At 38.9% G+C, this 16,054-nt stretch overlaps 1 protein-coding gene across 1 annotated transcript in view; it reads left to right on the forward strand.

Annotated features, from left to right (window-relative positions):
* Positions 1–13,916: 13,916 nt before the first annotated feature.
* LOC103897913 (pancreatic lipase-related protein 2) overlaps positions 13,917–16,054 on the forward strand; it is a 17,231-nt gene continuing 15,093 nt past the window's right edge. The window contains exons 1-2 of the mRNA XM_019471682.1: positions 13,917–13,965; positions 15,428–15,582. Of these exons, the coding sequence (XP_019327227.1) occupies positions 13,917–13,965; positions 15,428–15,582 (204 nt within the window). The remainder of the gene's footprint in view (positions 13,966–15,427; positions 15,583–16,054) is intronic.

Raw genomic sequence — 16,054 nt, forward strand, 5'->3', positions numbered from 1 at the left:
AGCACATCATTATGATACTTACACATGAACAAAAGCAGAGGAATGTTTTGCAGGTGATGTGTAGGAAGGGAATAGGTGATGAGAGCAGACACTGAGCTCAAGTTCTAGGACTAGGAGTGGCTTAGCAGGAGGATATGCACCGCAGCAGAGGTGAACAAACAAACCAAGGCTGACATTATTGGCTCAGCGGTGACTGTGGCAGCTCAAAGAGCATAACAGAGTTGTCAATCTAAGTAGAGAAAGAGTTATGCTAATTCACCTCCCTTAGGTAACCAGCTGTAAAGAAAAATCATCAATGAAAAAAAAAAAAACAACCCTGCAGACTCTCACAGGAGGATATTTATGAGTATCAGCTGTCATCCATCTCTCTGTCACACTCAGAAATGTGTGTGCCGTAACTCAGGCTCCTGGCGGTAACTATGCCAGAACCAGTGAAAATAAACACTCACCCAATCAGTGTATATTCTTATTCATTTTATCAAAAAAAAAAAGCACAAACAAATAATAATTAAAAAAAAAAAAGAGATACTGCAGTGAGAAGGATCCTTCTCAAGTTTCCAGGGAAACTACCTCAACCAATAGATTAGTGAAAAGCCTTTTAACACAGTTGTCTCCAACTATATCTTCAATACAATTATTTAAACCAAATGGTTCATGCTAGTGCTTATCAGAAAATACTCAAGCAAATATGATATGAGAAATCAGACATATTTGAAGACCATATTACTCTGGGTCTGATTTATTTCTGTTGAACTGAATGCACATAAATAGAGCTTTTCACACCCTTTGAGGATTCATATAACATAAATTGTAATTTTCTACTCTGATAGAAGATACTAGTATATGCCACCTGTATGGATACACTTGTATGTGCCACTTCAAAGATCTCAAATGTACTGATATAAACTTATATCCTAAACTCTAATAACAACATGCAACAGCCATTTGTGGATATATAACACATGGTTGTGTGCAAATATTGCCATCCATTTGCCAACATTCCTAGCTTTTATTTTTTATTTTCTTTCAAATATGGTGCTTCAGTAGAATGTGAACTACATTGAATAGCACCGTTTTGTTTTCAAGCAAGATCTGCTTCACAACCAGAAAGTAGTTTTCAGGGACTTTTGGGGGGGGGGGGCAAGTTAACATACAGTTTCTCACTGTAATTTCTGCAAGGAAATAAGGCATCACAGTTTTATTATTCAGTCATGGGGAGCAGGAAAGTATAGCTCATCTAATTTAAGGCTTAATTCCAATTCTCAAAAAATTCAACCAGCTCTAACTTCTCATATGTAAGAACACAGATATAAACTAGAATAAATTTCACAGAAGAAATGTTTTGAAACAGTAAATATGAAGGGACAAAAACACCAGACCAGTTGTCATCTCTGATTCCTTTAAATCATTCTAAGAGCTGCTGCAGCATAGTTTTACCTGGAGAATCCCATTAACTCCTGACAGCTAATGGGGTAGGCAGCAATGACTGCTGTCAGCCATCTCATACTTTGCTTGGTTCATCACTGTCGGTCTCTGCTTCCTCCACCCCTCCTGTTGATTTCAGCCGTTAGCTGCATCAGGATCAAGATCTTTGTGTAGCACTAGCCTAGCCTCTAGGTGCTGCTGTGATGCAAGTAACTGGCAATAAGGATGATGGAAATGACACTCCATTTTAACGGAGTTGAAAGGCGCATGCAAAATTGCCCACAATTTCATGACCCTCTGTATTAATTTCTGAGCTTTTTTCTTCTGCATAAAATATGTACAGGTGGTTGTTGATCCTGTCCTGATTAGTAAAATGCTTGCTCTGTGGAGGTGTTTCTACAACTGTAATCATACTTATTAGCTTCATAGGAAACTCCAAGCACATTTCAAGACCCAAACCATCAAGTTCAATTCGTAAGAGTGTCTTGCTCTGATTAATACATGCCTGTTATATTTTATTATCATTTCTAAACGCTCATTAATTGTTTCAGTACTTCAGGCCCTTAGATACTGTTTTGAAATTAATATCTGATAATAAAAACTACTTGCAAGTAATTCGTAGGTAGACATTTTAAAATATTTTCCCTTTAGGCAGCTAGTGAATTGATCTGAAAATGCCAGTATTAATAAAATGATACCTCCATGGCAGTCCCAGCATCTCACAGACTCTGAACCCCATGGAGTGCCATCGTGTCTCAGGTGTGGAGCTTTGAGTTAATGCAAACTCCAGACGTGAGAATTGCTGACTTAGTCACTCTTGCTCTAATTTAGGAAGATTAGCTGCAAGTATCTTGACATGGTACTCGTGCAGGGCCTGGCATTTTGCACTCCTGCTTCAAGCAAAGCTTCCTAGGAACATCAGTAATGCAAATTGGTAATAAAAGTAGAGTGTATTCCCAGTGCTACCATCTTATATGCTTAATTTATCCTTCCCCGAAACATCCTTTGGCAAAAGCATCATTTTCAACTACCAAATGCCCTCTTATCTGAACACAAGAAATTAGGAGGCCAAGTTTGCGCTACACTAAAGCAAGACCATTTTCAAGTCATCTATTGATCTACTATGCAATCTAAAATGCAATTGCAAAAGTGTTGATCCTAGTAATTTACTTTCAATTTTACTGATAAAATGCCTGCATATATCAGTCTAATGGGATTAACTAATGAGGCAAGCTAATAATTAATGCATTGTTTAGAGGCTATGCTATTTTAAGGCAATAATATGCTTGGAGTTTCCTATGAAGCTAGTAAGTATGATTACAGTTGTAGAAACACCTCCACAGAGCATAATCAGGACAGTATCAACAACCACCTGTACATATTTTATGCAGAAGAAAAAAGCTCAGAAATTAATACAGAGGGTCATGAAATTGTGGGCAATTTTGCATGAGCCTTTCAACTCCGTTAAAATGGAGTGTCATTTCCATCATCCTTATTGCCAGTTACTTGCATCACATTTAATTATGCAATAAATACTCATGCTGCTCAGCGATGCAATGAAAGCTGTTTTTTTTCTTTAGGTTTAAAGACTGGGGCCGTGTGGGGTGCACCATACAGCTCACTTCCCAGCTGACCGCAATTGAAGAGGGGTGGTGCATGGTGGGTCTCGCCCCCTTATATAATGACAGCATTGCCAGAGCACAGACCCCAGCCTGAGAACCAGAAAGCATTCCTTCCTGGGGCTGATAATCTAGATGAATCATCACATATCATTAGGGATCAGAATGTCTTCACAAATCAACTGAAACTATGGGTAGAGATGCTGGTATTCACACATCAACCTAGCTAATTTTGGAAGGATACCTCAGCTATTCAGGGAGCCCTCTAATAAAATGAGACCCTGGTTCTGTTCACAAAATAATCATTTTTTTGAGACATATTATCCTTCTTTATCAATTCTCTAAATGTACACGTTGCATCAGTTGGAGGCATATGAACTTTTATAGCACAGACAGGCGGAACTCAGGGCTTGTTCCCTCTGCTGTTTCAGTAACCTAGACCATTACTCCTCTGCAGTTCACTGTTCTGAAGTTGTTCATTGTTAGTACTTTTTCTTTATGGGCAGGGCATGGGGAATGTTTCATTAATAAAAGAAATCAATTTATCTTATAATGGAATACCAAACATGCCATGACTTTTTTGGCCATTGTGCACAGCAGTCTTGCATGTGCTCCTCACAGACTGGGAGAGCTGTAATTGCTTCTCATTGGGTCCCAGAGCTCCTTGTAATCAGCATTTACATAATGGAGAGAAGGATTGTGTAAATCTTGAAAACACAGACCTAACTCACTCTCTGTCTACAGATTCTGTAGTTGTCTGAAGACAATTCTCTCTTTTTGTTGCTTGAATGACTTAATTTCTATGGCATTAAAAATTATGCCAGTAAATATCTCATTCATGTACCTCATAGATTCACATACACAGAGTTCAGTAAGCATGTTAAAAGGCATACCTGTACATAGTGCATAAGAAATAATAATTTAGATTATTAAATTTTAGGAGTTTGTAAAGTATTACTGCAGGATATGAGAAAAGTTTCAATGATGAAATCCTACTGGGATAAAGGGTGCAGCAGGGAAAATCCATAAAGGCAAAACCAAGAACTCCTGAAGTGCCTTTTCCACTATATTTAAGATTTTGTGCCAGTGAATGCACTTCCAGTTATTATAACAACACTGTTACACTAAAAAGGCTAAAAAGGCCTTCAACTTCCTTATTGCCTTCATTTTGTGTTATAAATTGCAAATTAAAAAAAGTATTAGCTTACCCCACCTGGTAAATTTTATATTTTATAGCAAAGGGAGAATTATTACTTTAAGAAGTGACAGCAGCTAGATGAAGACCATGAAAAACAGTCCCTTTGAAGTGTGTTTTCGAAGGCTAGCAGGAAGTCTTTCAGAGAAACAAAAGAGCTGTTTTTCTCAGAACCCATGAAACTGCCAGAGATGAGGATGGCCTTTGATTTCTTGGCCAAACGCTCCATTTTCTTGGGCCAGGCTCTGATGTCAGTGAGATCACCGGGTTCAGGTCTCCGGCAGCCAGAGGTGATGGAGCAGTCTGTCTGGAGACCTGTCCCTTTTTATCACGTCTGATGCAGGCTCTGATGGCTGTTCATATCACCAGCAGCCCCAAGGGCTTTGAAAACTGCTGGCTCCCAAACTTGGTTTGGCTGGCTGACAGCACGTTCTCATCCCGAATGAGTGCTCGAGGCTCCCCTTTGCCTGAACACAGAGTCAGTCCAGCATGTCTACGTTGCTTATGAATAATAGAGCGTGCTAAGACCATGTGCCTGGCACACTAACCCCAGCAGTGAAACACTGCAGCTGAGCAAGATAAAGTAGTTTGTCCCAGTGGTGGCAGTGGTCCTGATGAGTCTGGCAAAGGCTGCGGTAAACTCCTAAGTTACCAGGGCTTATCCTGTGTGCAGCCCAGGCGTCATTTGGCTCTCACCTCTTGTGACTGCTGATAATTCTAGCTTTGATCATTAGATGTTTTACATTAATCTCAACCAACTCAAACTGTAGGCTGACTGGTAGAGTAATAACAGAATAATGGTAATTATTAGTGGTAATAACAGAAAGTGGTAATAACAGAAAGCAGCTAATGGTTGTTTAAAACCTGCCATTTACATATGTTGTGTATCACTAATGTTTCAAATGACAAGAATAATCAGTGCTACCTCCTTTGCATATACCAGCATTGCTCAAATCAGTCCACGGTTAGCGTGTCCGTAGCAGAGTCTCAGCATCCTCTCTCCTGGAGAGACAAGGATGTACACAAGCACAGTGCAGAGCACATCTAATGTAACCAATACATCTGGGAAGGAAGTACCTGCTCTGCACACACAAACTGACTGTACGCTGCATCTGTAACGTGTCCGGTCATGAGACTGAGGAGGACTGATGGCCTAGAAGCCCTTATTTACCACTGGAAGATTTTATCCTTCTGTCACATAGTTTTAGAAGGATGCCTAAATAGCCATTTCTTTTTATAAGATTTAACTGTTAAATAATCCCAAAACAGGCACAGCTCTGTGAAAACCCAAGGCCTGCATGCTGCAATCATCTACAAGTGATGTGTTCACAAACCACCCAACTGGTTTTCAGAAGCCTGAAGCCCACAGAGAAACCAGTCCTAAAGCTTTTCACTCTCCAGTTCTTTAAATTTAGCATTTAGTGCCCATCCAGTAACAGATCACTGAAATATTACTGAAATCTGACAACTTTTTCAGACATTTGCATGCACCTCAAATACAAACCACAACTATATATACATGAAATCAATACTGCAATGCTGGCTTCTACCCTTGCTTATTGAAAACAATGGCAATAACTTCAGCTGACTTTAAAAGAGGCTGGTTTGGACTCACATTATGAAATACTCCAGTTAAACTTACTAGGTCTAATCAGTGTGGTAATGCCTTTATATGTTGCATGCTGCGCTAATTGCAACATCCCACTCCCACATTCCTCGGGCTTAAAATGACTTTGTGCTTTGCAACCCTGCCTCATAACTCTCATTTGGGGTAGCCCTTTAAAGAGTTTTTTTCTGTTCCTCATGACTGTTTTTCTTCACAATTTTCAAAAAAATCTGTGTTTTTGTAACTTCAAAGCCAAAAGGCTTAAAATTGAAATGGCGATGCTCAATTTCTCTGAAGCCATATTGAACGTGATACTGATTTAGCTGGCCTCCAAAATAAATGGATGCCATCTTGTAGCTTTTTCATTACTTCATTTACAGAAAGATGCTATAAATTAGTTACTTTTCTTCATAGTCTACCCTGTATTGGCTGGCCTCTCTCAAATGAGTGTTGAGAGACCTTCCAAAAACAGCAGAGGGTAGAGGTAGTGCTTCATTAAAACATGATTTCATTCCAATAGTGGCCCACAAATTATTAAAATTCTGACAGCATTCTCAAAGTACACTAAAAAGCCAAACTGACTGAAGAAACAGCAGTATTCAAAAGCGAAATAAAGAAGCCTTCCTGTTTACAGGCAGTCTTTTGTCACAAGCAAATATGATAAAAGGTTATTCCCTGCGTAAGTCATCCCTTTGTACAGGGAGTGGCAAAGCCAGTGAGAGGCACCAAGCAGACCTCAGGAACCATCCATGTACTGCTTCTCCTTCTGTCAGCCCCTTGCAGGGGTCCTTCTGAGGAAGAAATCTATAGATCATCATGTGCCTTAGGTGCACAGCTCCACATTCAAACCTCCTCTCCAGGCAAGACACAAATCAGGGACAAACACAAACCTGCCGTCAGGCTGCAAGTGTACAGGATACTACAAAAAAAAATACACACTTTTATTAAACCATTACACGTGTTGCCGCACCACAAGTCGTTAAGAACCTAAAGATAGTGACACAAACATAACAGCACCTTGACATAAATCTCCTGTACTCGACTGAAGTTAAAGGAAATGCGACGGAACAGAACCCGCGCTTGCAAAATAACAGCTAAACCCACATAAACCAGGCCGCATATCACATCAAAGACCTGATACGAAACCACTTAATTTTTTAATTAGGTGTTTCTATTTAAGAGCGGCTAACAGCTTGTATAAAGTAATATCATTCTATTGACTTTATTATCCATTTTTAAACATGGCGCGTTCTGTTCTGACAATTACAGTCATTTAATGGTTTGAGAAAAATGAGATATAAGGACATTAAAAACCTGATTAAGATTGAAATACAGAGGAAATCTGGTGAGGGACTAGAAAATGTAGAATGTCTAGGTCTGTATCTTTAGTCTTATCTTTCAGAAATAAATACATAAAATGATTTTATCAACATATAGAAATTAATTCAGCCATCAAACAAGCTGATGTTACTTGTTTAATATAAAATGTCTGATTTAATTTCTGACAGAAGCAGCAACTAAAAAAAAAATATAATGCTTCTAAAGGCATAGCATTTCAGTAATTATGCTACCAGATAGGGATTTGCCCCAATTATCTCATAAAGGATGGCTTCCTATTTTACTAATAACCACCAGCTTTAATTAACACAATCAAAAATTCAGAAACATAAAATCAAAGGCCTTCAGATAGAGCTTCTATCCCACCACTTCATGTAATCTTTAAACCGTATAACAAAATGCATCATGATTAATTACAATTCATTTACCACAGCCTCCTACAGGGCTGTGGAAAACAGCTATGATTAGAATCTTTATTCCATGTTTTCCCATTAATCTGAGAAATCCATTTTCTATAGCATTAAATTGTCTTTTCTTAAAAGAATTTCTAACTTTTCAAAAGTACAAAACCAATAATTTCATGCCAGATGGCTGATGAGAGAAAGAAAGAAATGGCAACTGGCTAGGAAAAAGTCCAAAGGTTTACTTATTTCTTTCATTTTTTTGCACTGTAGTTAACTAATTTACCTCTTGAAATTTAGATCAACATACATAGTGTCTGTAGACCTTAAAATACCTTGCTGGAGGAGATTTGATGTTTTCTATTTATATCACACACATTCTTCAGTTCCCTATTTTGTACTTTTAAATTCAGTGCTGTCCTCAGAATATGCATCAAGCACAAGAGTGTTTTATCACAGAGATGATGAAAAGCTAGCCCACTTGGAATTCTGTTTAACACAAACTGAGACATAACTGCAGCAATAAATTTATTTTGTTTATTAAGACACAAATTTCAGATCTTACCTGGTGTAAATCAGTCTAACTCTATTGAATCCAATCAGTGACTCTGACCTACTGTATCTGTTTCAAATACATAGCCTAGACTCTTACAATTTGCAAGTAGCTGCTGTAGAGACAAGCATGATCTATTACCAATCAGATGGTTATTAGCAATTGCACCATTATTATGTGAAAATAATAAAATACATGTCTTCAAGCTTGAAGGCTTGAACTCGCTAATACTGTTTGAATTCTTTTCTTCTCTAAACTGTTCCAGGGAGAGGGATATTTTATCAAACTGAAATTCATTACAAATACAATTTTTTCCCCCCATTTTTCCCAATCTAAAGTTAGTGTTACTGAATTTTGCCAAATGAAAGTTAAACAGTACTAGGGCTGAAAGAGGATGCTTATCTCAGCTCTCTTACATCGACAGGATATGGATCTCCAGTTTTCTAGGAGCTCTAAACTGACACTGAGTTAAATAACTTTGTAGCATGGTAGTGGGAGGTTTCAGACCTACTCAGATATGCCAGATATGTCCAGGATAGACCAGACTAGACAGCACTTCTTGATTTAGACAGTAGACGGCCAGATGAAGCTCAGGGGAATGTTTCCTGCAGTATTCCTTGCGAAGTTTAATCATTCCTCACCCATCTTCTTAGGATTGCCAGTAAGTGTTACAGTTAACCAAGCCGGAAGGCTAGTAAACAGAGAGGTAAGCAGTGAATAAAGGATGGCTAATTACACACTCACATCCTTGAAAATTCAAATTGCTATGAGGAGAGCAGATAGGAGCCAATGCTCTTAAACTACTTCTTCACTCTATTTTAATTACTGGGACAAAATGTAGTCAGGAGCATTACAGACCAAATTTCACGGTATCTCCAGGCTCACCTCAAAAAGTACAAGAAAAGTACCGTGAGAGGTATGAATAAGTCACACAACAGCTGTTAGTTTAAATGGTATTAAAATACAAAGCAAGTAGAACTTAACATTTGGTGCTCTCTTTAGCTAAGAAGTATGATATTCTATGAGTGATTCCATTGGGATTGGCATCAATAAAAGTATTAGAAGCTGGATCATAATGAGGGAACAGCAGATAAAAAGAATAATAATCCCTTCATATCTATTTCAGCAGCCAAGCAGACTGGAAAGAGTAGAAAAATACTTGCTGGTATTTAAGGTTTTTTATTCAAAAGTGTTACTTCATTAGGGAAGGCCTTACAACTGATGTGCTGGAAAAGGTGACCTTTACATTACTGTCACCATTTATAATAAAAAAGATTCATATACTACCCAAAACTCAGTTACATGCCCCACGACATGCAGAGGTAGGTAGGTAAGTCCCTGCCCAGAAAGTTTGCTCTTCAGGTTAAGACATGACAAGTGGGTACAATTACAATTAAAGGACAAAAAGAGAAAAAAATAACATAAACAGCCCTGCACAATAACTTAGATTACTTATCCCTATTAGTTCTATTCTTTTTCATAACATATTATATGCACTGTACCTCATCACATTAAGTTCCTCTCTTACAGATGTTGCTATAGAAGGGAGCTTTTAGGAGAGACTGCACAAAGCTGTCTTTGAGCTACAGAAGGAACCTTCTTCCACCTTTGGCCACTTCATCCCTCAAGAAAACACACATTCATTGACAAAACTTCAGGACAGAAGGAATTTTCCTTACTGGTTTTGGTAACAGAGGGCAAAAGAGTAATGTTCATCTACTCCAGCCGAATGGAATAAGCAGTCATTTTACCACCTCCTCTGGCATATAAGGGAAAAACAGAAGTCAGCCTGGAAAAGAGATGTGTGAATGTGGTCTATAAAATGAAGAGGATCATGGAGAAGGCAAATACAAAATGACTTGTTCATTTTCTTCCATACTAGTAACGGGGGCCTGAAATGAATCTGGCAGTTGCACACCTCAAGACAAATGAAAGGAGATTATTCTTCTCACAGTTGCATAATTACAATGTGCAGCTGTTTGATACGGGATGCTGGGTGTGCTAGAAGTGTGCATGAATTCAGGAGCAGCTTGGACAAGTTCATGGAAGAGAAATTCTCAAGAAATTCTAAGGCACAGAGAATCAGCACTTTGTGGCTTGCTACTTCCTGCATGGACCCCGAATAACCCCGTTAAAGTGAGAAGTTTTCTAGATGCTGACACAGAAGTGCTGACTTCTAACAATGCTGCTGAGCTACAAGCTTTTCTGGTATTAGTAAACTGGCATAGAAAACCCATTTCGTGCTTGTAAATCCTCTGACTAATTCGTTACAAATATGAAGATGCCTTGCTCTCCCACTAACCTTGTCTTAAACACTGGAGGAGAGCTGTGGTGTCTCACTGACTGCTGAAAGGCAGCGTGAACTTCACTAAATAATCACTTTGTGTTCTGAGAAAAGCCTAGAGAAGTTAAGCTCCAATTGATGCTCAATACTAGCTAGAATGATGATTTATAAGAATTGCATAGTACATGTTTGCATCTAGGATGTGAGACGATGCTCTCATCACAGGTAAAATCAAAAGCCCTTAAATATCTTGTCATTCTAATTTTAACTTGGCAAAGTCACTGAATCTTGTAAGTTATCTGAAATCTTCACCACCAGACTGCTGCTGAAGTCCATGTTGCAGCGGAGGGTTGAGGTATGGTTTGGGACTATAATACCAGGTTCCAGAAAGGCTTCTTAATGTAATGGGTGATTCTGATTTCTTGAGTTCCCCAGAGAGCGTATACACCAAAATACTCTCTATAGGCAAAACCTATGAATTCAAATTAACAAGAATAATTTACTGAGTCAACTAGGTTAATGTAAAAGTTTGAGTGACCTGCTTCTGCAGTAAACTCTACTTCTGAAGTGGGAAGAAATTGTGAGGATAGAAAGAAGTGAGGTTTTTGTCCAATATTATATATGATAGAATTAAATCAGAAGCAGGTAATGTAGATTAGATACTAATTTTCTGTGGGTCCCTTAAATTCTAGTGAATCAGCCTTTCTGAGTTTGTCTATAAATGCTTAAACATATACAAAACCAAGCATCCACTCCTTTTGAATGTGATACTGTATCACAGATCTGAGCACCTGATCACCAGATCTGAGTATACCATATGCTGTAGTATGACAGCTCTGAGCACCTGTAACTATCACTGAATCCAGTTTTGGCCAGGATGACCTAGGATAACTTGGAAGGAGACTTTTTTTTTGAGTGTTTCTTTTAACAATTTCTTCCAAACACCTGGTCAGGATTTTTGTTTGCTGAATTCTATTGGTGACTGGTTAACTGACCAGTTTGCACCCTAAAAACAGTCTTTAATTATGTGAGCAGAAGATAACTCAAATGAATTTTAATGTGACTAATTCAACACTTTGCTGGACTAACTTAGTCCTGAAGAAATGAAAAAACCAAACTCCCTGAGCTACACACTAACCTTCTTTCTTAATTTTCTGCTAGGATTACGGAGCACAGAGATGGAAGATCTATTTGCTTCTACAATCTGTATCTGAAGTAATTAACCTTTCAGGGCTAGCTAAGCAAAAAAAAAAAAAAAACAAACCTGCAAATGTTTTTGTACCTAGAACTCTTAAAAACCACTTTAACCCAGTTCATAATTGTATGTGCTAGATATGAGATAAGTCATCAGTCAGTGGAAAGGATTATACCAAAAGGGAGTCTCCCCTTTCTGTACACCCTTGGCTTAGGAGGTGCCAGTAGTGACCCAATATACTTAAAGGGTTTAACATTAAAATGTTGAGCTGCTAGTTTCTCATTTGTGTCTACATACAGGAACAAAGATTTCTAGGAAAGCCTGATCAGAAATGTTAACATCATAGTATGACAACACTATAGTACTACTTGAAAAGACATCATTATCAAAGTACTAAAAATGAAAATTACTGCAATTAATACAATTTAATTATGAAGATTCATGGTGATCGAATGTGGTGACAATCTGCCCAAAGAACTATTCTCCCCTGTTTAAAAGCATTTCTGTCGTCTTTTCAAAGAAAAGTCAGGTAATTCATCCACTAGCAAAATTATAGACAAGAGAACTGCAAGACGAACAAATAACAGATGACAAACTGAGCAATTTAATTTTTTTACTATTTTTCATCCTTCTTTCTTCTTTCTGCCTTTTCTCAGGTAACAGCTTAAACATATATGCTAGCTGATCCCACAACACCTTGTTTGTGTCTTGATGTTGTAATGGTAGACTTAACTATCAAATACAAATTTGAAAATTTTGCTTAAGACTGTAAATTATTTAAGGCAGGGATCAGCTCCAGGAAGGATGGTTTTGCTATTAAAACTCTGGAGTAGGACCCAAAAGATTGGGGCTCTGCTACAGCCTTCTGGTGTGATGCCAAGTCACTTGAATCCCAACTCAGCATCACACCAAGACGAGCAGCCCATGGCAAGAGCCTTGTTCCTGATCCTGAAAGGCTGTGTGTTTGTTCAGTGTTTATATGACACTTCCCAGTACTTTTTAGCTTTAAAAATAATTACCGATGGATGACAATAACACCCTGTTTGAAACTTTGCATTAAGCAGGTGGAGTCACGCAGCAATTGGTCTGACCTTGTTCGTGTTATCTCAGATGAAGCATGCCTGACACAAGATCTCTTTTGTCACTAGCCAACAAAGTCACAGATGCAGCTGGGAACCCAAGCCTTGTGCAGCAGCGGCAGGGTGAGCGTCCCTCCACTGCATGCCCTCATTGGGCAGGCGCAGTGCTGTCCTGCTTCGTTCCAGGCTTCTCAAAGGGCTTCTGCAAGGCTTGCCACAACCAACTGAGTGGTGGACCAAAGAACTCGCTCTGAGCCTTGCCAAGGTAAAATGGGATACGTTGGAGACAAGAGCATCTAAGGAACTTAAATTAGGTGCATCGTGATAAGGTATGAGGTATCTGGTGAGTGGCTGGAGGAGAGGAGATGGAAGCAGGACATGCTTGAACCTGCAGTGGATTTCACAGGGATGAACTCTTTGCTCCTAACAGTGTATTACTGACTTCAGGGGCCTGGGGGGACTAGGGGTGGGGAGGGCAGGAAGGGTATGCAAGACTCTGCCTGTGCAGGACTCATTGGAGGATCAGGGACTGATATTAGAGTTTTCTAAGAATGATCTTCTTTCCTTTGAAGATAAGTTACTAGTAGTAAGACTACACTTAAAATGCTTTCCCTACTTCACCTCGAAGTAAATGACTGGCTCCATTTACTCCGATGCTTACCTATCAGCTGGTGATTAAGTGATCAAACAGATCAGGGCTGATAAGTGTACATGGATGATTGCAATGATCAAAATGAGTTTTCAAGACTATCTATATGATTTAGAAACACAAATTAAGTTTGTTCCTGGGTTCTTTTAAATACAATCACTGAATAGCAATTCTATGAGTAACTTTTCTACTAAATGTTAGAAGAAACTTCACTCTGTAAAAAAATGTTGATGCAAATGTTTTAAGAATTTCATTTGCTTGCCCATAAATTACAGCTCTAGAGAAAAAAAAAGCTTCTGTTTGTCAAGGTCAGGTAGACAATCTTTAAGAGATGCTTAGAGGACATCCTGCATATGCAAAATCTCCATGGCAAACAGAAAGAATCCCAAAGGTATTTTCTTGAAACCTTGCTATCTTTAAGAAAGTGTTGATTCTTTTGGATCCAACTCATTAAATGCCTGAAGTACTCCTATGGTCACTATGACTTTTTTTTTAATGGGTCAAGGAAACCCTCAGGTGAATTCCGGGTTCTATTTTTAATTAGGTTTGAACTGTGTTCTTATTTGCTTTAGATGTTTGCAGTATGGATCACTACTCTTTTTCTTCTTGTTGCAGCCAGAGGTAAGACACACAGTTGATAAAATCTATAAACAGTAAAAATTGTTGTGTGCAGCTGGTGTAACCAGAATAACTATATTTTAGAAAAAGGATGTGCTTTGGAATGGATTTAACAGACTTCTTCATTAGGAGCATTGAGTTACGTCATTTATTTCCCACATTCAACCTATTAGTTTTTAATTCTGTAAAGGTTTTTGCAGCTAGCAAACAGAATGGGAATTAGAAAGGTATTTTTATATATGAATTGATACTAAAATTCTTTCAAAACAGTTTCCCCTACCCACCCTCAACCCACACCAGCATTTACAGTAGACACAACTCTTGTAATGCCAGCCTAGGCACTTACTCTTCACAGTGCTATGCAGAGAACAAGAAAATAGTCCCAGTCCAAAACACATCTTTACCTATTGGAAAGAATAGTTCAACAGGGACAGACACACAGGAAGAGCAGAGAGAAACAAAAAGACACAGCCCAAAAGTTCGCTGGCATCAGAGGAAAGGCCCCTGTGAAAATGACTGCATCACTTGTGGAGTCTCTAGCTGCAGCTCCACAATCAAATCTTCTCTTTCTCTAGATGTATTTCCAGTATCTATCACTCTACCCCTGCGTTTCATACAGAGTAACGAATAGAGTAAGTCACGGTCTGATGTAGTATGAATCTGTCACCTATCCTAGGTAACAATAGTTTCTCATTTTTTTCGGTATCTTTTTAATAGCAATAAAAATTATTTGGGATTTCACAACTGTTGTGCTATAATAGTGGGTAAGGATGACATTTAATGGTAACACCCTTATGTCATATTTGCATCATTACTGTATTAAAGCCACAACAGAAATTGGGAAACTCTAGTCCTTCAGGCACAGACCACACTTCCCAAGGCTGTGCTTTGCTCTAGGCTTCCACTCAAAATCCGCTTCATTGCTTCCACTAAAATCTTATGGTGATAAAAAAAATAAGGGAGATATGTTCAATGTACATTATGGAGCAACCAGAGGTATCTGTTTTAATGTTTTGGTTTCATTTTACTCCTTCATGAATTGTTGCACAAGAACTAACAATTTAGATAATCCCTGGAGCCTTAGCACTAATTTGAAGGACTGCTCTCTGCTGGCAGCAAAAGCTGGTTTGTTCTCTGGATCCATAAAAGATCAAGATTTTATTGTCTTTTTCTGATGGCTGCATTAACAATATGTTTGACAAAATAAGTCATGAGTTCACCAACTAGCTCTACTCTATGCTTGAAACAGGAATTGGTCTTGAAGTTGAAGTCCCTGCTACCTGCACAAGGCACAGGACCACAACTGAGCCCCTTAATGAAAAATAAACACGGGTGCCATCTTAATCTGAATCAACCATTTTCCACTTCCCTGGTATAAACACTGTCCTGCCGGCTTCTTGTAAAGTGGTGAATGCCTAACCTGCTACGTTCCCAGAACACTAACATTTTTCTTTGCGTACCCCAGGAAGGGAAGTTTGCTACAAAAGGCTTGGATGCTTTACAGATAGCCCCCCTTGGTCTGGGATCCCAGGGAGAGAACTTGCAGGCTTGCCCAGCTCTCCGGAAGCTGTGAACACCAATTTCCTCCTTTACACTAGAGACAACATCATGAAATATCAAGTAAGAAACTGCTTTGTTTTAATAACTGATATTCAACAAGTTATACACACAGTTTCTTTTCTCCCCTATTTTTGCTCAAAAGTCTTGCGGGAGAGGCCCCAATTCTATTTTACACACTCCATGAACAATCCATCCCAATTTCCTTTCATCTCATTTCTTTTTTTCTTATTTCAGCTCTCTGACAGGCCAGGTACACTTACACCATATTAATAACAGCCTTCTAACACAAGTCATCTGAGATATTTTAGATATATACTTCTCTACAGTAAGCTACAGGCTTGGGGAAGAGTGGCTGGAAAGCTGCCCAGCAGAGAAGGACCTGGGGGTGCTGGTTGACAGCCGGCTGAACATGAGCCGGCAGTGTGCCCAGGCGGCCAAGAAGGCCAATGGCATCCTGGCCTGTATCAGAAATAGTGTGGCCAGCAGGAGTAGGGAAGTGATCGTGCCCCTGTACTCGGCACTGGTGAGGCCG

This window comes from Aptenodytes forsteri, unplaced genomic scaffold (assembly GCF_000699145.1).
Source record: "Aptenodytes forsteri isolate BGI_AS27 unplaced genomic scaffold, ASM69914v1 Scaffold15, whole genome shotgun sequence".
Lineage (NCBI taxonomy): Eukaryota > Metazoa > Chordata > Aves > Sphenisciformes > Spheniscidae > Aptenodytes > Aptenodytes forsteri.